At 37.7% G+C, this 27,097-nt stretch overlaps 1 protein-coding gene across 7 annotated transcripts in view; it reads left to right on the top strand.

Annotated features, from left to right (window-relative positions):
• Positions 1-27,097, top strand: part of lin28b (lin-28 homolog B (C. elegans)) — a 71,900-nt gene that overhangs the window by 21,847 nt on the left and 22,956 nt on the right. For 3 of the 7 annotated variants that reach the window (XM_057352020.1, XM_057352022.1, XM_057352021.1), the window contains 2 exons: positions 164-351; positions 2,930-7,676. The exons of 1 other annotated variant lie outside the window; for it this stretch is intronic. In XM_057352020.1, the coding sequence (XP_057208003.1) occupies positions 164-351; positions 2,930-3,200 (459 nt within the window). In that variant the 3' untranslated portion in view covers positions 3,201-7,676. Of the gene's footprint in view, positions 1-163; positions 352-2,929; positions 7,677-11,687; positions 11,890-14,717; positions 14,857-27,097 lie in introns of those variants that run through there. 3 more of the 7 variants (XR_008964364.1, XR_008964363.1, XR_008964365.1) reach the window with 1 other exon arrangement.

Raw genomic sequence — 27,097 nt, 5'->3', positions numbered from 1 at the left:
CTCTCTCTCTCTCTCTCTCTCTCTCACTCTCTCTCTCTGGCACTCTCTCTCTCTCTCTGGCACTCTCTCACTCTCTCTCTCACTCTCTCTTGCTCTCTCACTCTCTCACTCACTCGCTGTATTGCATGTGGTTTGATAATCTCAAATGATGTCTTGTGTGTAGAGTAAGCTGGTGATGGAGGGCTTCAGGAGCTTACGGGAGGGCGAGCAGGTGGAATTCACCTACAAGAGGTCGAGTAAAGGTCTGGAGTCGCTCAGGGTCACGGGGCCCGGTGGGGGCCCCTGCTCCGGCAGCGACCGACGCCCTAAAGGGAAAGTCCCACCCCCCAAGCGCAAACCAAAGGGAGACCGGTGAGTCCGCAGAGCTTGATGGGATATGTAGTTTAATGTGTGTTATCTGTCATTCTATAGCAGTGTTTAAGAAAACTGGCACTGAGAGCGAGAGTTAATGATGAACTGTTCACACAGTGCTGTATTCGTTCTGTATAAATTCTTATATTTCAGTTGTTTTTAGCAGGTGTCACTGATCCTTATAAACTATAAGACTAAGGACTCAAACTACTATATTTACTAATATGATTTCTAAGTAAAAAGCACTGAATAATTGTAGCAATAGTTTTTTGGTGGTTTTTAGTTGAAGGCTTTACCATAAGCTATCATTGCAATAATTAGAATGAATCATTATTGCATGTTCTTTAAGTTTACTTGAAATACAGGATGATTATTATTGATAAATACACAAAAACAAAACCTTACAAACAGACAATAATTTAGATTTTAGTTTGGTTTGTTTGTACAAATGGTTTGATGTACAAATAGAAAATGAACAATTTTATTAACAATCTCAAAAGGTTTTAAAATAAGTAAAAATGGTTGTATTATAAAATAGGTTTTTATAATAGGTTGTCTATATAAACACTACAAACTGACTTGAACTTAATTCTGACTTGCACAAGAACGTTTGAGCATTTTCCCTTTTCATCACATTTGGTTTTGATGTAGAAATGTGCATTTTAGTGTTAAAATGTTGAGCATGCACACGTTTATCAAACGCTTATTTAAAAAAAGTAGATTTTTTCCCTCCTGAAAAATAATGAAGAACTTGATCATTGCAAAACCTTGTGAATTGCAGCTAGTCATTTCTGATGTTGAGTTTAGCTTTGCCAACCCTTTTTTCAATGCAGGGCCGATTCTTAAGGATTGTTGGGCTGTCATCCATTTCCCGTTTCCATGGAGATTCCAGCAAAAAAATACAAGCTGAAAAAGTCTTTTCACCCTGTTATGTTGAAAGTGTGTATACAGGTGTGTAGGTGTATGAGCAGTTTATCAGACTGTGTTAAAGAGCCAGTCATGAGGTTATATGACGGTTATATGACCTCAGTAGAAGGGGACAGTGACACAATTTTAAAAATCTCTAAAAATTATAATCTTGGAAGTGTTCAATAATTTTGTAGAAATGGTAGGCCTATACATCACATTCAAAGTATAGAAATGAGTAATGTCAATAATATTTTATTCAAGTTGGTCAAGTTCATAGTTTATGTAAGACTAAGTGAGAATTATTCTAAAACATTTGAGAAAATGGTATTCCTGAGCCAAGTTAAAGATTTTTGTGCAGGTGCTGAACTACTCAGCCACCTGGAGGCTAAAAACACTCACTGCAGATATAAAGCAACCACATCAACTATTTTTGCAATATGATTTTTTGTACAAATAGTATATTCCCAAAATATCTTTTTAGTTTGTCATAGCACTATATGTTTTTAATTAATGCATACACATTTTAATACATCACTTTTAATAGTTTGCTAGATTGTAGGTAAATGTGTACCCAGTTCCTAATCCTCTTTTTGAGTGTCAAGTGATTTTTAGACCGTTGTAGGTTATGTTTTGTTATTTTAAAATAGAAACATTTTAATTTGAGACTATTTAATGTTAATAACAGTTGTAAATATGACCTAATATATCTTAAATATAAAGTCTCAGTGCTACTGTGTGCGTGGGTGAGAGAGAAATAGACAGTCTGATTTTCTAATTTTAGTGTCGGTAATGTCATTTCCTACTTGCTCGTTTCCATGCACCGGAATTTCCTTGGCAACCGAAGGCTCCATGGTAACCTAGATGGATTCAGTCAATTATTGGACAGTAACTCAGTCTCGTCCACATACCTTGTCTGGCCACAGTGTTCTAGTTGATATCTTTAAATTATTTTTGCTGTGGATCATGCAAAAGACTTAATATATATATATATATATATATATAACTGAGCACATGAGTTTGTGTTTATTAAGATGTTGTTATACACGAGTCATAATTGATCCTATACTGCCCCCTAGTGTACACTGCGTACGGATGAAACTCTGGAAAGCATGTTCACCACAAATTTAAAAGAAAAATATTTGTATAGTGGTCAGACACAACATGCAAAAGACGTATTCACACTAACACATCAACCATTTAGGAATATAACTTTATTTGGAAAACTATGCAAAGACCACAGGAAGAACGTGGCATTTCTATTAAAGTACTTTTTTTTGCATTTTGGTTTTGTTCCCTTGTTTAAAGTGTACTTAGTTTATGGTGGAAGATTTACTAACCGCAAATCTAACCTTCTCAGACACTACAAGGCATATTTCACATAATAATGTAAGTTCTGTCATTAACTCACCCTCGTGTCATTTCAAACCTGTATGACTTACTTCTGCAGAACACAAAAGAAAATCTTTTGAAGAACATCGGTAACCAAACAACATTGACCGCCATTTACTTCCAATGCATGGACACAAAACCACTGAGAGATTTCTCAAAATATCTTCCACAGAAATAAAGCGTCACATACAGGGTTTGAATCACATGATGATGAATAAATGCCTTAATTGCTTAAAATAAAATCCAGAATAATGGTAAGTGTGTTTTGGTTCTTCCGTAGGTGTTACAACTGTGGTGGTCTGGACCATCACGCTAAAGAGTGTGGCCTTCCCCCCCAGCCAAAGAGATGTCATCGCTGTCAAAGTGTCACACACATGGTGGCCCAGTGTCCCCACAAGAGGGCGTTGTCTCCCTCCACGTCTCAGGACTCCCACCGCCCCACCACCTCAGCTCAGTCCCAGGAGGAGGGGAGCCGGTCGGGCTCGTCCTCTCCGGAGGAAGCGAGTCAGCGCGGCGCTCACTCTCAGCGCTGGAGGAAGAGTCGGGACTGAGAGGAATCTCGTCTGACAGGTTCCCTTTGGCTTTCACCTCATCTCGACGGAGCCCGGAGCCAAAAATCAACTACCTCACATGCCCGGGTCACCGAGGAGGCCCTCCCTCCTGTGCAGCTATGGTATCAGTCGATGGGGATTACACGCCTGCGTGTGTGTTTTCAATGAGCAATCGCAGCAACCTCTGAGATGTGTGCGTGGTACATAGATCAAATATCGAGCATGGAAGAAAATCGTCAGTCAGTACGTTTTATACTTGCATCTGCGGTTTAGGTTCAGACACAATTACAAAATTACAAAAACTCTTTTTAATCAGGGTCGTTGCTAATATTCACAGGTCCCGGGACAAAATCTTTCTCTTCATCACAGAAGACTTTAGCAGCCCCTCTTATCACAACAATGACCCTGATGACAATATTCATTTCTTTAGAGTGCTTTACAAATCAAATCAAATAAGCGACTTCTAACTTGTGAACTGTGACATTACAAATGATTTTAACCCCCCGTTGAGGTTTTGACCTCCGTAGTCGCACCCGCTAATATGAAGTATCCAAGTGTTTGCGTGTGTGCAGGTTGTTTTGTTGTATGATGAAGAGTTCGAGATTAGACTGTTAGTTAACCAGCGGTAAATAGGACTGAAGACATGAAACTGAAGATGACTAGAGTTAAGCAATGTTTTGCAGACTGTTCTCTAGCTCATGATGATAATATGAGGCATTTATATGTGATGTTGAAGAATAGATCATACGGAGTGTGTAGGTCGATGAAGTTGATGTTGCATGATGGCGTTTCGGTTTGATTTCACCCCGTTCTCATGCATTCAGGTTTTATCACAGAGTCTCAAATTTTAGGGGAGGGGAATTGTGCGGTGTTCACGACACGGTGGCATTATCGTAAATACAAAATCAGAACCAAATTGAAAGAAGCATTAAGAGTTAAAGATATTGAACTGTTGATTTTGGCGCTTAGTTGTCAGGCAGATTTAAGCACAGTTTTATACGAGATGCATTCCTTTCAATGCTTAAAGCGACACTCCACCCAAATATGAAAATTCTGTCATGAATTATTCCCCCCCCCCCCCAAGGTCCTTGGCAAACTAAATATTAAAGGGATATTCCACCCAAATATGAAAATTCTGTCATCACTTACTCAGCCTCAAGTTGTTCCAAACCTGTATAAATGTCTTTGTTCTGTTAAACACAAAGAAAGATATTTGGAAGAATGTCAGCAGACATTTCTGGGACATCATTGACTAGTAGGAAAAATTAAAAAGGTACATTCTACATTCTTCACAATATCCTTTTTTGTGTGTTAAACAGAACAAAAATCATGACGCGATTATTTTTTCTACAATGGAAGTCAATGGTGTGCCAGAAATGTCAGTTGCTAACATTCTTCTAAATATCTCTCCGTGTTCATTTTTGGGTGGAGTATACCTTTAATATTTAGTTTGCCAGCTGTTTACAGACATTCGGGGTATTAAAGAATCATTTGGGTTTTAGTATTTAAATGTTTTAAGTGAAGGTGATTTAAAGTTAAAGAGTTGGGGGTTGTGGCTTTTAGTTTGCCGGTTTGCTTGGAGGTATTTTTAAGGTAGCATTGATCCTAAAACTCGCCTTTTAGTGGATGTACAAATTTGACTATTTGTCTATTGTGGAAAAACTAACCAAAAATACGAATAACCTATCTTGCAGAGGGATAAGCTGATTTTTGTCTTACATTTTTTAGAGAGCTAAATCATACCCGGACAAACTGTTCATTTGCAGTCGCAATCATATTAATGCCAGCTAATGTGAAATTTCGAGTTGGATTTTTGAGTTAATCCTGTAAAATGGGTTAAATCGCTTCTGCCTCCATCTAGAGTATTATCAACACCCCAGAGTGTCACACATGATATGTTTTCTGTATTTAGGTTGGTGACCCATGTGGTGTGGTTTCACACACCTGCGTGTTTTTCTCAGTCAGCCGAATGTTTATCATCTCTATCAGCTGACGAATGTTTATCTTTCAAAGCCTTAGTGAGTTGTATCTGCCGCTGGTGGAGATCTGGATGATCTAACAGGTGTATTATAACAGTTAAACTGCTGGAGATTTATCTACTACAATCATCTACTGCATACAAGCAAAAGATACAGAACAGAAGTGCACTTGATCAAACAGCGTTGTTAGAAAACATAGTTTACACGTTAGTTTACTGTTTATCTGCCCATAATATCCTTTAGTTGACAGTCCGCTATCATTTTTGCCTTTTATTGTGTGAAGCAAGACGAGTGTCATAGAGCAGCATTTAACATCCCCAGCACACATCTGTATCATCTCTCAGATTTTTTTTTTTGTATTCATTTAGTCCTGATTTGGGGTAGTCGGAGGGATGGAGATTCATGATTGAAAATGTGCTTTTTTGATTTGGTGATTAAATATAAATCAGATTTCATTGTGAGATTCACTTGAGAACTTATTTTTATAAATCTGGCCGTAGCTCTCGTGAGCAGAGAAGTTGAGTGTAACGGATCTAAATCTCATTACGCTAGAAATCAACATCACGGAGATGTATTTTTGTGTTCTCTGAAAAGTGAAAGGCAAACAAAACAATCCGACGATACTGAATGTGGAACTCTCGCTCCGTTTAAAGCAACACGACTGTTCCTGGCCGTTGACTGGATGGACTTTTGAATTCCCTGTGTGATTTGACAAATCAATCGGCTGGTGTCACATGGTTTATCGGAGGGCGTTCACGTAATCTGTGTGTGTTTTGGTATAAATGTTTATGCCAAAGACTGTACTGGAAGCATTAGAGGTGTGCGATCCGTTCTCTTTATACCTACACTTGAAACAGGAGAGGAACTGTCGTAAAGTTCAGCGCTCGTGCTGTGAAACAGCCCTATGAATGTGTGTGCGTGCGTGTGCATCGTATTTAATCGATCGAGAGCACAGACAAAAAAAATCTATCTTTGAGAGAAAGAAACTGACCAAATGACAGAAATAGCACAGTCTCGAATCCCAAACCTCATACGGCGACAATAGATTTATACACATTGTATTTTTATACATTTCTACCCACAATTCTTCTCAGGATGAATTTCTCTCAGGGAACGAACCAAATAAGTGTATTCGACGTTATTTCTGTTTATTAACATTTAACTGAATCTATTTACTGTTAGTTATAAACTCACTGACACGTTCTCATATATTAGCACTACCTCTTTTAGTTCCATGTAAACGAAAGTTTTCTGTTTTGGTGTTTTGTTTTGTTCCCCCAGAAGATTAACCGAGTGTTAAGTCCTTGTTTTAGTTCTCAGTTTTACGGTAATAATTTGCTTTTTGTTTTGTTTACAGCAGCAGCATCTACCTCATTTTCGCTCATCTCCAGTTAAACTCATTCTGGTCCATTTGCTGGTCTGGGGTCAGTGTGTGTTTTTATTTTTTATTCTTAAGATGGGAAATTGACTTCCTCTCTTTTTAGACTAACTCCAGTTCAAAGTTCAAAACTAGTATTTTTTTCTTGACTGATGTTACTTGTTCCGCATCAGTATCTGCGGTTAACTGTTTGAGCTGAAGGATTCTAGTGTTACACAAAATAACACACTAAACTATATGACGGCTTTCTAAGAGGGGTGTTAAGAGAGTTATTTGGTTATTAGACGTGTGCCTTTTATTTCTTTAAGCTTAGACGTTTACTGGGAGGCCGACAGTGTCTTTTTATTTTGTGGCATTAATATATAACATCAGTACTTAAGGACTTAAATACATTGGCATTATAGAAATGTAAAATGGAATATGGTGTTGTAACTACTGATTCAATGCTTTTTGACACAGGTCTGTCTCAAATCAGGAAAATAACTGGATGTATTTCTGCCAGACGTACGCGCAAATATGAGTTTCTGAGCAGATCTTTAACCGTGTACGTGCTCAAAATGGTGTGGTTTCTCTTGCCACACTTTCAGTATTGAATGTATGAAACTGACCAAAGCCTTGGACTGATCAAAAAATACAATGAAAATCATTAGTAGTATTGAAAAGCCTTGATCGTTATTATAATACTTCATTACTAATGACTCTAGTCACTGCAGTCTTAATAAATCATGTCATTACAAGAGAAACTGTATGCTTAAAATGACTGTAATTCATATGAAAATCACACCTCTGTTGTATTGAACATTTATAATGGCTTATGAAAGAGGGAAATATGAATGCACATATTTGAATATGATGGTAGACCATGCAGTGGCTCTTTGTTATTAACCCTTCATGTTGTATTTTAGTTCCTCGTCTCAGTTTTGCTGTTCAGAATGGTCAGTAATTTCTGCCTAGACGTATTTCATGGAAGCACTGATCGCCTCTTATGATATTATGTGAAGTGCATATCACTCAATGTAACCACATTTATATGCATTTTGCCTTTTTGTCTGTGAATGTAGGACAAGTAACTGTTTTACTTGATTGACATTAAACCTATTATATCAAGATTAAACGTTGTGTGAATGTTCTCAGTGTGTTTCATTAAAACATTATTTTGATCTCAATCGAGTGAAACTTGGGGCTATACCTGCTTTATTTCCTGATATCTTTTAATGATTTAAAATGTTTAATTTGCTGTTAAACTCAGGAGAAATTACTCCATAAATACCAAAATAACAATGTTTTTAAGATTCATGGGGAAAACATGAAAAATACACATTTATTATTTTACAGATTCATATTTATTCCATGTGTGCTGAATGCGGCAATGCACTGTATACTCGGTAGGGGGCAGTCTTTAAAGCTGTAGTTATGAAACGGCGATTTTTAAGAATTACAATTTAATTATTGCAGACTTCAGTTTGTGCATGAAGTGCGATGTTTTCTCTGTAATAATAGCAACAACAACAACAATAATAATCACGTATTTTTGGAGCAATTCAAATGTATTTTAATGTAATTTATTATTTAATTTTAATCATTTAATTTAGTGTGCATTGCTGGTAAAGCTGTAACGGTGTACTTTGTATACAAAATTGTACAAAATACAATAAGCACATTAAAACTAGTGAAATTACAATAATACTAACAAATACAATATCAAAGTTTTAAGTTCTGTGGGTTTTAACAATTTTCACTAACGTGGTCGTAATCCACTGGAGTAAAACAATCCTCTAAGTAAAATAAGATTAAATAATATTTTTGTTATGTGTATGTTAATGATCCTGAAAATCCTTCTGAACGATTCAATAGAAAGTAAATTTAAAAGCATTTTACGTCCTTATTAAAAATCGTAGCCTATATAATATAACATACATTCTTTTAAATTTAACAGAGAGAAGGGATTTTAGAATTTATATTGCTTAGTAAGCCTTGAGAATCTTGTTGATGTTCTGTAAGCATATACATGAAAAATATTCCCAAAATATATTTACATCTCCTCCAGATTGTGTCCCAAGTCCAAATGCCTGTTTTAATACAATTTAAACCAATTTGTATTTCTAAGATTACATGAAGGAATTCTACATTTCATACCATAACAAACAAAAAAATCAAGTTTATTCTACTCGAAATATTTTTTTACTCACTTCATTGAATTGGCCACCAGAGGTCGCTCTACAATCACCACCAACACGGAGCATCTTGTCTACACTAAAGTCTGTGTTGTGTTTTACTGGACTGTAGACACACAGAAATAAGAAAAATACTGAGAATGATGACATCAAACATTGATTATGCACAAGCAAACATCACAGTCATTGGAATAAAAAAAATCCTACACACAAACCCATCTTTTCATTTTTACAATCAGTTTGCTCTCTCTCTCTCTCTCTCTCTCTCTCTCTCTCTCTCTCTCTCTCTCTCTCTCTCTCTCTCTCTCTCTCTCTCTCCCTCTCTCTCTCCCTCTCTCTCTCTCTCTCTAAATTAATGGGTTGGATTACGGATACGATTGCACAAAAAAGTTAAAACCACCCCAAGTAAACAAACAACTGCAGCAAAAGAAACAGAATTATAAAGAGAAAGAGAGAGCAAGAGATGGATGGCTAACTGAGGTGGCCAGCAGCAAACACGCAAAAATGATTAATACAGGCAGAAATAATTGCATTTCATTAAGATTGATGAGACACCAGTTAACCTCATCTTTCTCTCTCTCTCTCCCTCCAGCGTTCATCGTCCAACACTCAGAGCTCCTCACTATAGCAACGACAGACAGTGATGGAGTGTCTGTTATCCTAACAGCCAATCAAAAGCCCTCCCACAGACACACACAGACTAACACACTACTGGGGTTATTCCTCTTGGCCAATGAGATGTCAGAATTCAATCACGGCCGAATGACAGAGGGAGACAATTACAATAATGTATCTGTATTAACAATCGCTTATTACGTTCAGTTACATGTTTTTACTGCTCGTAATGTGTGACTACATTGAAAGTGAATCAGGGATAGAGTAATAAACTAATAAAGACATTATCCATTATGACGGGTGTCTCTGAAGAGTTGCTAAGAATGTGCTTAGTTAAAGATGGATGGATGGATGGATGGATGACGGACAAAAACTATTCACATAACACAACATTGTCTGGACCGTTACACCATCATCATTTCATCTGGTTGCCATGGAAGCACACTATAGTAAAAACTTGAACATTCTGCAGGAGTGTAAACTCTCTCGTGACCTTCACCCTTACAGCCGTAAGCTTCCTACCGAATTTGGTGATTCTAGCGAAACTTGAACATTCTGCTGTTGAAGTGAATGTGATTCTGGTACGTTTTGAAAGCATTTTACATGAGCAGTCTAAAGCGGTTTAAAAAGTAGGGAAAATACAAACTAGGAATATCAGAAGTGATGCTAGAAGGCCCAGCTTGAAGCATCATGCCAAAGATCCTTTATTGCATCTTGTGTGAAATTAAACCAACTCAATGCAATGTTTGGGATTCTGTGTGAATGCAAAGTAACTTTATACCAACTTCAAGTTTTTTGCATCACTTACACAACCAAACGCAACAAGATATGTTGTTAAATGCTTGGCCACAATTTGAGTTAAAAATAAATCATCTAAAATATAAAAAGAAGAAAATCTAAAACTTTTAGGAAGTGAACACAGGTGACCATAATGGGTGCAAACTGTAAATAAACATCCGGACACATTCATCTCCGAACAAATTAACACATGATTTGCATAAACACTCAACATTCAAATATTTTAAAAATGCCGAAAGTTTTCTTTTACTGTTAGTGTTAGAATGTGGCTGAGGGTCAAGTTATAGTATTTATTACCAGCCTTGTATGATGGAATGTCCTCATTTAGACAAGTAAACAAGTAAAACGTGTGTATTTGTGTTTACAAAGGACCGCATGCACAGAAATCAAAGAGATCTGAGTAAATCACTTCACCTTCACTATTCCTCTGCAAATCAAACACACACACGCACACTTTATAGCAGATTAGAGAGGAAGAGCAGTGTGGAAACGCAACACGGCCAAGGTTATTAAAAAAGGATGTAGCAAAGCAAGATGGCGAGTGCATGGCCCGGGGCATTGTGGGAGATAAATGGTTGACCCGGGCGGTGTCAGGCCTGGATTGATGCTACTATCAGCAGCGTGTTCTCCCAACGATTTCACTCGCCCTGATAGAGTGTGTTATCTAGTTACTAGCATGAGGGCTTCGGCCCGCGGGCGAACGCAAGGTCAATCTCCGAGGACAATCTTTGTTGGACCAAATGAGAAAAAGAGCAGAGGCAGAAAAAAAGAAAAGAGGAGACGCGGAGAGAAGAATCAAAAGGCGGCTGTGAGGTCTATGTGATAAGATAAGCCAAATTACTCTCTTTAGCAGGATGAGCCGCGGGCGGCGACTGCAGGGAAAGTTAAGCAGAGCAGATCACACCTGAGAAACACTTTTTACCTGCAAAACACACACAGACACAGATATTATTCATATAGATCTACTGCATATATTTGGTTATGAAACTCATGCTCACGAGAGCCATGTCTGATTCCTCTGAAAAATTCATTCACACACACAAAAAAATCTGAATAAATACTCATTTTATCAGTATATTAAATGAGCAGAAAGTCAAGGCTTTTATGAGTTTTCCAAAAGTCTGAGACCACAAGTAAAAGTTTTTATAAATTTCTCATGTAAATGTTGTTATACTGAGTTTTTTTCTTTTAATCAGAAATTGTATGTTCATTGTAATTTTGTACATTTTCTGCAGAGCATTTTTGATGTTCTTGGTATTTTGAACATTCCCCTTTTGATGTAGCCTAATGACCGCATGCAGTCAAGGTGGCATTGATTCCACAAGTCATTTAACTATTTCTTTTTAGGAAAAAAGTTACAACGAAACCAGGTAATTCTGACCATTTGTACAAAGTTAACTCGATGTCTGATTTGCTTATTTGATTGGTGTCTGACTCTTGTGGACACCATTGTATCGACTTTTACTGTCAGTTTTTATCTGCACTTCTCCTTCCCACCGCCAGATGGCACTGCTGACTACGGCGCATTGAGTGTGGCGTTTTAACTCTGCATTTTTGAACATGGCAGCATCCGCATACACCCAACAGTCGACAAGATTAGGATTAGACCACCCCAAATCAAGGTGCAATAAAAATAATGTATGAAATATACTTGCATGACTCGCTTTTCTTTGGAAATTTCAAGTATGCATCAATGCGCGATGTTAATATCGCCCTCAACCTCCTCCTGCACTACAGGAAAGTTTGTAAGTATTACGTTTTTACTTAACACACAATGTCAGCGCAGTTTTTAAATGCATAAAATGAAAAACTTGAATTAGATAATAATGAAATACGATGTGCATTTATGCAATTCAACTGGTAGCTCGTCACTAAAATTAAGATTTACACTAAACGCACACAACGATAAAATGCATTGCTTGAACATACAGATAAGAACATGTATTATTAATAACTATTATTGTTGTTAATGTATTTAGGCACGTCTAAATATGTGACAATATGGTCTGCTAATGCAATTTGTTATTGACATTTTAGTATGTTCCAATACTGTCGTCCTCAAAAGTATGCACTTTCCCTTCACCTGCAAAGTAGCCTACACACTTTAAGTGCAGAAACGTATTACAGTACAATAATGTACATAATGCAAACATCACATCTCAATGTTTCATTCTCACGATACTAGAATGTTGCCTTTAGCTGTCTGTGTCCTGTCTGTTTTCAACTTCCTGTTTAATATTACAGTTCATTTGACTTCCTGTGATCCCATGATCCTCAGTGATCACCTCAAACAAGTGCATTAACTCCTCATAAGAAGCTCACTCTCAGCTCGGGCTAGCCGAAAACAAGTGACACAATTTCCTGTATTGTCTTTAGAGATTTCTAGCGTTTTATTGCCAGCATTAAAGCCACAATATGGAAGAATTTTGTGATGAAATATCCAAAAATCACTTGCACGGTGTGATATATTTCATGCAGTTGTGTACTTGCATTATCCCAAATGTTCCCAAGAATGTGCAAATCCAGAGAAATTCCTATTTAAAATAATGGCCCGTCCCTTGTCTCCCTTGTATTTGTCGCATATCAGTGACTTAATATCCGGCGCTCCGCACTACCCTCAGTTTCCGCTTGTAGAAACTACGGCAACACGCAAAATTTCTTGCGAGCTAATTCATTACGATGACATAAAATAAAATTAATTCATTACCTCGTCCGTGAACATGATGGGCGATCTCCTTACGCCTCTGGATGGTGAAAACGACATGTCCCATAATTCCACTTTCCTACATAATGTCATTTAGCTTCGCCTTTTGTTGTTGTTTCGAAAGTGCGCCATCTGGCGGTCCAAATATTCCATATTGTGGCTTTAATTATTTCATAGTTTAGAATGGTCTGTGATGAACACACTTAGACAAGCCCAGTTATTAAACTTTCATAGAAAAGCATCTCAAACACAAAACATGATTCTGCGTTTGTGGATTTGGGTACTTTCACATGAGATTACAGAAATCACTGTCTGCTCCTGCAAATATGATCCAGGGGGAGTTACGGAGAGATTGTGCTCCCGTCTCAACTGGAATTTCAATTTCGGCTGGGGCACGAGTGGATTATTCACTGACTGCTGATGGATTATTAATGCTTGAGTTGTGTTATGATGAGTTATTAATGTCTATTGTCAGTTTGCATTAGAACGAATGATTTCAGACGGATCTGAGCGGTAGAAACAAGAAGTGCGTGTGGGTTTACTTTACTATACGCGCCGAGAGAAATGTTTGCAGTTTGCTAAATTTGCTCAGTAACCGATTCAGAAATCAAGTAAATCATGTTTGTTTGTTTTTTATTCTAAAGATAAGAGTATGGGTAGGTAGTGTTAGGTTTGCTTTAATGAACAGGTTACAGTATTTCTGTGCATAGCAGTCTAAATACAGTTATTATTAGACCTGTCTGTAGTTTGTTCCTTTTCCAACAGCCTACCACATGAAAAAATACTGTAGTTTCCTGTAGTATTTACCACAGTAGAAAAAATTCTAGATATGATACTATTTTTAACCTTACACTCAAAAATGAAAGTGCCATGGAAGAACCACTTTTGGCTGAATGGTTTCATAAAGAACCTGTAACATCCGCAGAACCTTTCTGTTTCACAAAAAGTTTTTGTTGTTGTTGTGATAAATAAAGACTATTAAGACTAAAAGAACGTTCTTTCAAGAACCTTTGACTGAAAGGTTCCTTGGGGAACCAAAAATGGTTGTTCTGTGGTATCGCTGTGAAGAACATTTGCATTCTTGTTTTTATAATTGTACCGAAAAAATATAAAGGTATAATACAGTATATACTACAGTTATCAATTTACTATAGGAAATATACAAAATACTGTAGTAAAGTCTTATACGTCCAAAACCACTACTTACTATAAATGGAAAAAGAATGTATTTTAAATACGTTTTTATTTTATGTCTATTTTTATTTGACTGTTTTTAATACTTTTGTTGATAAATATTTGCAAAACCCACAGACAAATCATGAAAAATGTAGAAGCAAAGTTTCTTCCCCAACAGTGATGATATACTACAGGTTACTATAGTAAATAAATACTGAAGTATACTATACAGTATGTTTTCATGTGGGTCGGATAAGTATGTGTGTGTGGATTTGTGTGTGTGTGTTCTGACACATGATTGTCACATTGAACATTGAATATCTGACCTTTGACTTTGCGCGTGTGTGTGTGGGGGGGATGACTGGTGAGGTTATGATAAAGTTTAAACTGAAAACAACTGAAACATTTAACACACACACCATCCATCCTGTCAGAACTTCAGGAAAGTCTTGCTTTCTAATAAAGTCTCATTCCAACATCCATCCATCACGTGTGCGGGGGTCACGCGGTATTAACTCAACGTGTATATGTGTGTGTGTCCCCAAGTCTGGACATTGATAAATTCCCTGTGCCGAACGATCGATAAACGTCTGTTATGGGCCTGTGATGGCCTGCAGCAAGCCTCATAATTATACTGTCACAGCGCCGGCACACACAAACTCACTCACTTACGCCCTGACGTCTGATTGGCAGGTGGACAGCTGTAACCGAGGGCAACGGACCCACAACTGACTCCTGTGCCCACCCACACAGGACCCTCACGGTGACGCCCATCAAAACCACACGCGGAGGCAAAATAAACAAACAGAAACTCAACCGCGGTACAATCACGGTAATTATTAACCCGACACGTTTCTGGAGGTTTCACCTCTTTGTGCTGTGATGCTCGGCCGTGATAACATCCAGAAATCTTTCGGTAAATAAATAGTAAACCGTGAATCTGGGTGGCTGATTGCTCTAACACTTATCTTCAATCTCTCTGGACACGCATTCGTTTGAGTGACATTTGCACGTTTCCACTTTTGGTTGCCAAATATTGTTCCTTTTTCATTAAGCACATTTGACATGGATTTATTTATACTGTACGTAAAAGTGAAGCGTATAACTTTTTGATGTACTGTCACGTATACAAGCTTAATGAACAAAGACCATCATAAGTCATTTATAAGTTACCCCGAAAAGTGCACATTTTTGCTTTTGTTTTTTTTACTCTTTTGTGAAAATCGACATCCAGGGTTGCCAGGTTGTTATGGTCATACAAAAGTGTTCTGAATATGTTTTTCATGTTGTTTTGCAGTTGTTGGGGTGTTCTGGGGCTGGGTGGTTGTCAGGTCATCGGTAGATAGTTGCTAGGGTGTTCTGTGGTTGCTTGGCTTCATCTTTCAATGCAAATTGCAAATCTATTGTCACCTGTTGGCTCTGCAAAAATCTGAATTATGCAAGTTATGAATTGAGGTTTGTTCAGGTCTCTACTCTGTAATATAATGATGCTTCGCTTTTCGAACACTACCTAGTAATGAGTATAGTAGTGTGTGAAGTACCAATGACGGTATATGTGTACACATTCACAACATACACACACATGGTGTTTCTGTCCCATTACATAACATCAAATATCAAAAGTCACAGCTGCCACTAAAAACACCTGCAGTTCACCTACTGACCATTGTACCTACTGATGACCTTTGCCCTGACCTGACCTTTGACCTTCAGGGACCTCAGTGGGAAGTTGTGTGTGTGTGCTGTAATTTCAGCTGAGACAGAAAAATGAAAAAAGAGATATAATGTTAAATGTTAAAAATGTATGTATGTGGTTAGAAACACAGGGTAAATGCATACAACACATTTTTTTTGTTACACTTCAGAATAAGGTTGTATTTGTTAACATTAGCTACCACGAACTAACAATGAACAAGATCATTTTTCAGCATTTATTAATCTTTGTGAATGTTAGTTAATGTTAATACAATGAGTTGACAGTGCATTAACTAATGTTAACAGTTACAATGTAATTAAAAAATATATATATTAGTAAATGGTGAACTCAGAAGACACATATGCAGCATTTTGTGAGTATCAGTACTATAGGAACGTGCATTTTTAAAAATGATTATATGTTAGATATAATGCAGTGTAATTGATTGGAGGCATAATGTAAACCTGTAAGTTGTTTAGAAGTAATGGAAATCATTTTTTGGAGCCCCAGATGTGTGCACTGTTGAGTTTGCGTCACTGTGTTTGACTTTGCATTAGGTATGTTTGACTTCAAATGCTGCAGACCGATCGGCGAATGTCTGACATCAGAGTAACGCTAGAATGTTTCAAAAGCACACGGATATCACTTTGATGATGTGATACGTAGGGTTGGGAATCGAAAATCAACTCCAATTTGGAATCGGAATCGAAAGGCTAGGAATCGGATCGGAATCGAAAGGAATAGGAATCGGATACTTGAGATTAAAATTTGAATTCCTCTTATCAATTCCTGTGTGCATATTTTCAGAAAAGTACATGCGTTGCATGATCTGCTGATATCTCAATAAAAGCCCTTATGAAAATTATCGATATTTTTTACTATAGTAAGCATAGTTTAGCTATAGAATTTGCATTAAAGCACAGGAATCACAAATTAACCATAGTTGCATTATAGTAACTGCAGTTTAACCATGATGTAGTTCAACTATGATAATACAAATTGTAATAAATCAGAAAAGGTGTGTTTCTATGTGTAAATATACACAAAACGGTGCTCATAAATATATATTTTGCAAACAAGTCAATAAGCAGACTAAATGACCATACAGGTTGATATCTAAATGTTTTACTTCAACTGTGGAATCGAAACTGGGAATCGATAAGAATCGAAATCGATAAGCAGAATCAGAATTGGAATCGGAATCGATAAAATTGAAACGATTCCCAACCCTAGTCATACGCCGTCCGGTGTGCGCAACCTGCGCAACACCTCATGAAAGCCGAAAGCAAACATAACTAGCGTCTTACAAATAGCATTGTAGTTCGGTTCGTACGTGGTCAAGACACTTGGCAACTGTATGTATGGACTTCATATGCGAGAAAGACTGCTCACACGGATATCTAAACACAGCGCATCCATACTGACTGTGTATTTTGTATTGGCCAGGACAACCTGAAATATTCATATATATTATGATGTTTTTTAACGATCAAATGTTGGTGAAGAGGAAGACACCCGGCGAGCCACATGATTTATGAAAAGAGCCACGTGTGGCTCACGAGCGATAGGTTATCGACGGTAGTAAAAACATAACAACTTAATAAAACTCTGAAGATATAGTTATGTATATTATATTATATTGCATTTGTCAATATTGTCAATAGATCCTTCTTATGGAAAAAAATCACCTTATGGAAGTGTACTTAGTGTAAATAAAGTGTATTGTAGTCCACTATTGCTTTAACTGGGTTTCCCATTTCTTTATATCTTGACTTACATTGGCAGTTCAAAAATATATAAGCAATTTTGTTTTTTATTTTTGAATGCTTTAAATGTATTCGGACTCTTTTGACAGCTCTGATATAATTCATTTTAAAGCGCAATTTTTTGTTTCATAGGTTTACTAAGCAAAACCAAACCTTCCCAAGTGCCCTCTGGAGCCTAAGAACACTCGACCTTTTGACTGGAGATCACGGCTTTACACTCCAAACACATTAATGTCTCACCACGAGAAAATGCAGCATTTATTTCTGATTATTGATTATTGATTAGCTTTTACTTCATTTCAGTTTCAAGCCCTGCAGCCAGACGCACATAAACGCACACGCGCACACACAAAGACTGACGGGCAGCTGGCTGGACACCCCGCGGGGCCTTTGCGGAGTGAGTGTCTGTGCGCGCGTAAGTTAGACATAGAGACGCGGGCAGCTGCCGCCGCTCAGGGTCTTTTGTCATAGGGAGCACTTCCCAGCATGCACCACACAACCGCCCCATTGTATTCTGGGAGTGAAAGATTTCACGCTTTGGCCTGTTAGAGTCCAGCTGCATCGGACAGAAGTCTCTACGTGAGATAGTGTGCATATGTACGTGAGAGAGCATGTGTGTGCGTGCGTTTTAATTATTAGCGTGTTGTGTTTGGGCCCGGCGGGCGAAAGAGCCATGCATGGACAAACATTAGTGTAATGCCTCATACTAATAACAGACAGTGATAATAATGCTCTTATCCATAATTGAATAATGTCTTTCGACTCAACCCTGCTGGGACGCGAGCGCTTAGCGAAATGATCTGCGTTATCTTTCATTGGCTGCCAACTCACTCAGACAGACCCAAAGACCTGATCCTCTCTCCTGCTGCGCACGCCTGTGTGTGTGCGTGCGTTCACTCGGCTCTAGTTTGGGGACAGAGTCGTCCCCTAAAGTTAACTAAATCTGGCACTGAAGCTGTCTTTGGGGCTGTCCTAAAGATGTAAGAAAGTTTTTGTGAATGCAGAAAAGCTGCAGATGAGAGTTGAGGGGTTTTGGAAATGAGTATTAGTGTGTGGTTTAAAAGCAAAAGTTTACACAATAACAGTGCTTAAGAGGTTCTTCACAGCGATTCCATAGAAGAACCATTTTTGGTTTCACAAAGAACCGTTCAGCCAAAGGTTCCATCTCTTTCTTTCCCTTTTATAATCTAAAGAACCTTTTTTTTCGCCACAAAGAACATTTTGTGAAACGGAAAGGTTTTTCGGATGTTAAAGGGTCTTTGTGGAACCATTTATGTGGTTCTTCTATGGCATCGTGAAGCACCTTTAGTTTGAAGAGTGTACCTTCGTTGGGAGGGATGAACCAATCACAGTTCAGAGGACACTGTGGAAGGTGTGTATACACTGCCGACCAGTGCTAGTACACACACACACACACACACACACATATATGTTGGGTTTCCATGTTTAATGGGGACATTCCATAGACGCAATGGTTTTTATACTATACAAAACTTATATCATATTCCCTACCCCTAACCCTAACAATCACACACAACTGTCTGCTCTTTTAGATTTTCAAGAAAGTTAATTCTGTATGATTTATAAGCTTGTTTCCTCATGGGGACAAAAAAATGTCCCCACAAGGACAAGGGTTTTGGATATTGCCATCTTTGTGGGGACATTTTGTCCCCATACCGTAGGGTTTACCCTTCCCACACACACTCACACGCACGCACGCACGCACACGCACACAGGCTCATTAGTGTTAAAGATAAAAGATACAAACTGCTGCTGCAACTTTACATACACTGTAAAAAAATCCCTTAAAAAACGGATAAAGTATACTGGCAGAAAATTACCAGTACATTTTCCTTTATTTTACGGACAATTCCGTTAATGCTAAAATGTAAAATACAGGTAAAATGTAAAATACAGGTAAAACAACTGTAAAAACGAATAGAGAAAATTCCTTCATATTAATACAGTATATTGTGCCCTATTTTTACGGAGTGTACATAATAACTCTAAATACTTCACCAAAAGAGCACACAAGTATTACAGGAAAAATAATAAAAATACACTCACAAAGCTTACCATATGTGTAGGTCCACCCTTTATTTTAAGGACCAAAAAGATTGCAAAACCAGTCATTCTTGATGCTGTGGGGATATTTTTGGTTCCCATGAGGAGAAAAGCGTGCAAATCATACAAAGTAATGCTTATTTTGTGGGGATTTTCGGGGTCAGGAGAATATACTGTATACAGTCTCAGCTGCAACAATATAAACAAACGTTACAGACCTCTGCAAAGAATCAATCACTGTTGAGTAGTTTAAATTTAATTGAATACAATTAACATACAAAAAAATAAGAATATGACTAAAATAAAATAAAAAGGCTATATTTTAACCAAACACAGACCGGAAGTTAACGTCTGGCCGCATGTGTGATAAAACCGTCTACAGTTTGTTATTTTATCTATATGAACAAAAATATCAGGACGCCCCTTTCTGATGAACTTGGGTCATTTCTGTGCGCACAAATCTTAATGCTGCAGCATATAATGATATTCTAGAGAACTGTGGGCTTCTAACTGTACAGCAACACTTTGATCAGAGCTCTTTTCTATTCCAACATGACAATGACACTGTGCACAAAACAAGATTCAAAAATAAATGACTGATTCAGTCTACCGTGGAAGAACTTGACTGGTTTGCAGTCCCAGACCTGAACCCAGCTGAACACATTTGAGTCAAACGCCAATGACTTACACGTGCGTACAGCCGTTTCACAACAGAGAAAGACCCTCCAAAACTGTTGCAACAAAGATGGGAACACAATACTTTGAGCAGTCATGTTTGTTTTGATTCGAGTTACTGGAATAGAGAACCGTGTTTATTAGAAGAGGGCGTCCCAATACGTTCGTCCATATAGTGTGGTGTGTGTGTGTCAGGTGTAGAATGCACCGTGAGGACCAAATGACAACATGACTAAATGTGTGTCGGTCACATGATGGAGCAAACGAACTGTAAAGGATCTGTCTAGACTCTTGTTTTCACAGTCTTCAACAATTCACAGAAAAATGTCACCGGTCTGTGATGTTAACATAATGACACTTTAAATAAGTTTAACCTCTCTCTCTCTCTCTCTCTCTCACACACACACACACACACACACACGCACACAGACGACAGCCCTCAGCAGGAGCCCTGAGGCACTGTGTGTTCACTTGCCAGGGGCGATAGCTGTGATACTCTGTCAGGAAATATTAGAAGCGCTTAGAGTCCGATTACACACAGATATCACACACACACACATGCTCTGTGCTCATACAGACAGAGAAAAGAGGTTGAATATAAATTTCTGTCCGAATTGATTTATACTTAAAACAACATAATGTGAGTACTGCGCATATACTGTAGGAGAGATCCATCAGATTTATCGAAGCTTTGGGATTCGCTCAAGCAGAGCGCTCTGATACTGTATTTAAAGTAGCTAATATGATTCAAAGACGAAAACTATTATTTATTCATGAATCATTTTTATCTAAAAAATGATTTATGGTTACAGGGAAATAGGTTTCTTGTAAAGCTAACTCAAGTTATTACAGATCAAACTTCATCTGGCAGCATGTGCGCTTGCCCATTTTTTATAATAGCCAATGGGCTTTGGTTGCGTCAAAGCCGTGAGTTATGATTTGCCGCTTGCTAGATTGCAGCAGGTGGTATTTTGGGGGAGGGACATTCTCATTTTGTAATGCATTCGATTGGACGAAAAGCTGTGTAGTGCAGGATGAGTCAGAAATATTTTGCTTGTATTCCCACAGCAGAGAAACTTTGTTTTGATCACATCAATTTGCTTGCTTGTATAGTTTTGATTTTAGTTTTATTAATATTTTTAATGAGCTTTTATTTTTAGATTCATAGTTTTTAATGTTAATTTTAGTTCAAGTTTGAGCAATTTTGGTGTATGCTTAAGTCATTTTATAAATTATTTGTTTATTTTTTATGTTGCTATATAAGATACATTTTTATTTTAGTTTTTGTTTATTTTTATAATTTTAGTGCTTTAAACTGCTTTCAGTTTATTTTTGAGGCAGCATTTAGACTTTTTATTTAGTTAAATTTTTTCCAATAATTTCTAGGTCAGTATTTTGTTTAATTTCAATGAACAGAAACGTTGTCAAAATGTTTATTTTATAAACTAGAATAAGGTTGCTTGCTTGTTAAGCTAATAGTACACTAACGTGCTCGACCTGATTTTGCCAAGTGGTTGATGTCCTCAGGACAACATATTTTGTTAACCTAAGGACAACATTTTTATAAATAAAACCTAAACTTACACCAAACCCCAACCCTTATTTCTGAAATCTGATGGGTTGATTTAAATGTTGTCCCAGGGTCAACATGATGTTGTCCTAAGGATATCAACCACTTGGCAAAAACAGGAGAGCCACACTAACATGGATGAACTTAAAACATTTAACTTTTTAGTTTTGTTCTTGTCCTATTTTCAAACAACATACAGTATATATTGTTTTACACAATGTTTTGCTGTAAAATAGTGTTTGTGCTTTTGTCCTTTAACATAAATGCCAATCTTTTCACCATTTTATTATATAAAGCAGACTGACGTTAATTCAGACTCTACTCGGCAATGAACATATGTCCTGTTTCTAACTTCCTGTCCGCTTTGTTCTCTCTCTCACATACATATTTCCAGATGGAGACAGAGAGACTGTTTCAATAAAAGATCAGAGAGACTTTAGCGGCTTTTCCCACAATATTTTCTGCATCAAAGCAATAAAGCATGAGTCTTTCGCTGCAAACGGATCGAGAGTTTCATCCGTACACACATAGACACACACACACATGGAGTTGATATTAGTATTTAATCAAAGCCACACTCTTCATGTTTATTTGTGATTGGTTCATGTATGACAGCGGAGAACCGAGGCATTAGTTAGTTTCACTTTAATACAATCTTTTCTTTTCATCAGCTTATTTTTATTCTTGTCCTGTTCACTCCTGATTTCATTGTGCGGAACTTTTGTAGTGAGAGGACAATGAATTTAATTTTCTCTCTCTAGTTTACAGTAAGGCACACACATTATCAGTATTGTTCTGATTGTACTGTCATCTTCACTTATTTCTGATGGTGTCACTATACTGCCTGAGGAACAGAAGGTGCGTGCGTGTGTACATGTGTTTGTGTGTATATGTGTGTGTGTGTGTGCGTGCCGCACGGGGTCAGCAGTGGTCTGTGTGAAAGGAACTCAAACAGGAAATGGACACATATGGCTTTGATTTATTGTTTTGGCCTCTTCCCATTCTAATTTCATTACACACACACACACACACACACACACAGACGCAGACGCAGACGCAGTCAGTTCTAATAGGAATGAATTCTAAATGCTTGTGTGTGTGTGTGTGTGTGTGTGTGTGTGTGTGTGTGTGTGTGTGTGTGTGTGTGTAGGCTCTTTTTTTAATTTCTGTTTATAGTACAAAGTCAACACATATTCAAAAATTAATAGACAGACAGGCAGACGGATACAGTAGTGTTCAAAAGTGATGTCCAACTTTGGACCATTTACATATTCGCTACTTATTGAAATATTTTGTCTAAGATGCATGTTGGTGTGTTGAGGAGGTGTGAATTTAAGGAGGCTTGACAGAAAATGACATACAACACATATGCAAAGTTAGAAAGACATAGTCCAGGGGAATGACAGTAAAACATAACCACAACAAATATTAATGACAGATACACGTTGGTTTTCCTTTTTGCCAAATAATTTTGACCATTAAATACCTTTAAAAGTTTGGAGTTTTGTCTATTTTGTACCAGGCACATATTTTGATGATTTATTGGGGCTTTAAAGGACGTTTTACTCGAATATGTCCACCGTGACATCACTTTTGGCCACATCTGTGCCAGGATAGCCTGTCAGACCAGACCAACTATAACCACTCTGAAACCAGTTTAGTCCGTCTTGGAGCATCTGAACTGTTTTTTATGAACATTCTGACCAAAAACAAGCAATTAAAAGACAATGTAAGACGTTTTTTCTTACAAAACACACTGACCTCATCTAGCATTACACATGCATGTTCTTCACGTGTTTTTAATGTGTATGTATGTGTGTGTAATTGGGTAGCTGGCCTGTAGCCGTGTTCAGTGTTAATGACTGTCATCAAAAATGGAGTGTCATTAAGTCATTAAAGGGCCATTTCCCAGCACTCATCAGTGCTAACCGCTAACCGCTAACCTTTGGGGTGTGACAGAGACGCGGGAAATGTTCCCGGGGGACGGCGGAGGGAGGGGAGCGCCCCTTCCTGTCTCCTCCGCGGTGCGTCTCGGTCAACCCCCGTTACACCAACTAGTTTGAAGAATCGCTCTTACTGTTAGCTAACGCTGGGGTGTCGGATACGTTGGCAAGAGTTAGCGTAGCATCAGAGAAGCGCCTCATTGACAGGGTAATATTCTCGCTGAAGCCCTTGGATGCTAACGCTAGGAGGGAGGACAAAACGCTATTTAATGTGCCTGCGTATTCATTAGAGTTATTTTCAGTCAAACGGACTGTTAAATGATCACTTTTCTTTAATCGTCTCAGTTGTAACTGTCACAAGTGTGGATGCACCCTCACGGTTTTGGGTCGAGTTGATTTGGAAACTCCTAAAACAAAAATGCTTTGTATTGTCTTTGGGTAATTAACTTAGTACGAGTATTGTAGGTCAGTAAAAGTGTTTTTTGGTAATACTGTGGCAGAAGTATTTTATTGACAAATTAGTTAATATGATATATAATTTGACATATCGTCGCTGTTCTTCTGAAACCTCTTATGTCCAAAGTTGACAAACACCTATTAATACTTTTTATTGGTTAGATATTTGCAAAACCCAGTGTTGTTGACAAACATTAATGGACTAATACAAATAATTTATGGCAAAAAATAAAAATCACAAAATATGGAGATACGGGGTTTCAGAAGGACGGCAGTGATATGACTGATTATTTGCATTAAAATTCTGACGTAATCAAACATATTAAAGCAAATTATTAGTGATGCATGTCAAATTTTATGATATTCGCTAAGATAAAAGAATAATTAACATTTACATATGAAGATTTTGGTTCAAAAATGAGATAACCGTTTTAAAAAATCATGTTTTTTATTGTGGATTCCAATTAATATCAATCAAACTGCAGCTGGTTTGTTTTGATTTAAGCCATAAAAACAAAAAACAAAAATACAGCTAACTAAAACAATAAAACACAATAAAACATGATACCATAATAAAAAACATGATTTTTGAATCTCATTTTGGAACCAAACTCTTCATATACTGTACATACAAAAATGAATGTATCACATTTTCATATTTCATTCGTTTTTTTATTTGAAAATGATTGGTTGCCCAACAGTTTGATGTACACAATAGTATTAAAACATGTTTAATTCTGGTACCATTTGTAGATTCTCTTTTTCTCTGACAGACAGACTCGTACGCATCTGTTTTACATTTGATGTTGCCTGCTTAAATAGCTTACAAATTGTTCAATAGGTTTGCTTTACTTCCATTTAAACTTCTTGAAATAAACAATGTCTTGTAGCTTAACAAGCTATAGTATCAAAGTAGCTTTTCTAACGCTGTTCATGCCTAATTATAATCAAACCGCTTTCACTTTTGTGTGTGTGGTGGATCTAGCAAGAGGCACGTTGAAAACGAAAATAAAAACATCATCCCAGTTTGAGAGTTTGATGCAGACTGATCATCCATGGGATACTGGCAGCCCCGAAGGGAAATTCTCACAGAGGGCATTTGTCAGAGAACTATATAAATCTACTGCTGGAATATTATCATTTCAATAGTGATCAATGGAGCAGCGCACACGGCGGGCGATCTACAAGCAACAATTGCAGTCGCTGCGCTAACAACCACTCACTTTCTATTTCTGTGAGATGATGGAAACGGTGTCACGGCCTCTGATGTTGATAAATGTCCATCATTAATGCGCTGAATTTAGCAGGTCACGCTCATCATATCAATTTAACTCCACTTTTTCAAACTTTTCATCGCTGTTCTAGATAAGAAATTGCAATGCAAGCGAGTTGAGAAGTGACTGTGATTACTGACCAGATCAAAACAATGAATCCATGTTTAGCATTGCTTTGCTCAACTCTTTTGCCTTCTCGGCATAGAAATAATTTTAGTGGGTTTAACTCTGTTATGTATAGTACATCTACGTTTATTGTCACCTAAAGGTGCGTTGTACCTTTATATAATATACTAAAATATATAAAAATCTATAATAGAATTCATACAAGTTGTTTTTTCAGTGTTCGTAGCTTATAGAAACCTTTTTATTGCTCAGAAATTGCTCAGTAATGCAGGACTATGTTCACACAAAGAACGATTATATCTTGAATATGTGTTTTAGGGTTTTGTGACCCTTAGGGAAAAACTTTTGTTTCTAAGCACAGTAAGAGCTATAACAGGTACAAGATCAATGTTGTGGACAAGCTCAGACGATTTTGCTTAAAAGAAGAATTTCACTTTTATTATAGACTGTCAAATCTGCAATGTTTGAGACCTTTAGACAAACAATTATTAGTCAATGCTTCTATTTGCTCCGAATTAAATCTCACTGATGTCTACAGGAGAAACAATTGAGATTAAAAACGTTTTTTTTTAAATCACAAATCTCATTTAACATGGGTAGCTTGATGTTTTTCAAACTGTTTAATATACAAATCAAATATCACATTTCTCAATAATGATTTACAATTAAGAGGGAAATGTCATGTGTGTTTTTATCTTTGCGTGAACGTGTGTGTGTGTGTGCGCGTGTGCGTGCGTGTGCGTGTGTTTGCCTCGGGCCTCCTCTGCATTAGGGTCTGTAGTAAATGGAATAATAGGACACAATGAGAAATCCCTGTGTTGAGCAATAAGGTGCTGATGGGATTGTTTAATATCCCAAAGCCGGTAACCAGGTTTATACACACACACACACACGCACACACACACACACACACACACACACACACACGCACACACACACACACACACACACACACACACACTCACACACACACACACACACACACACAGAGCAGGGAGAGAGAGTGCATGTGTGTGTGATTTAATGGCTGTGTTTAATATCTCCTGTAACCAGGTTTGGACATTTTGGACATCACCGCTGGGGCCTTGTAAGTGTGTGTGTGTGTGCGTCTTATTGGCCATGTTTAATATCCTTCGTAACCAGGTTTGTACATCACCACTGGGGCTGCCCGTATCGCTTCACGCAACGTCCCGTCTGCGCAATCTAATATGGCAGTCGTGGCCCGCATCTCTCTCTTTCTCTTTTCCTCCCGTTGTCTTTCACACAGAAGCCCAGCGCCAATCAATTATCATCTCACCGATTCCGCTACATTGTGATCTATGGCCATAGTAACCGGCTCAGACACCTGCACAACATCCCATAATTCACCAACAATGATCTCCCGTCCCATGGCAGTGTTTGATCGGATGAACAAACGAAGCGAGTTACGGTGTGAGAGAGAGTTTTGGACCTGTTGAGACTCACCTGGAGAATTAACACAATGCTGAGATACTCTAACGGTGT

This window comes from Triplophysa rosa, linkage group LG15, assembly GCF_024868665.1.
Source record: "Triplophysa rosa linkage group LG15, Trosa_1v2, whole genome shotgun sequence".
NCBI lineage: Eukaryota > Metazoa > Chordata > Actinopteri > Cypriniformes > Nemacheilidae > Triplophysa > Triplophysa rosa.
This window is presented reverse-complemented; position numbering and strand designations above follow the sequence as displayed.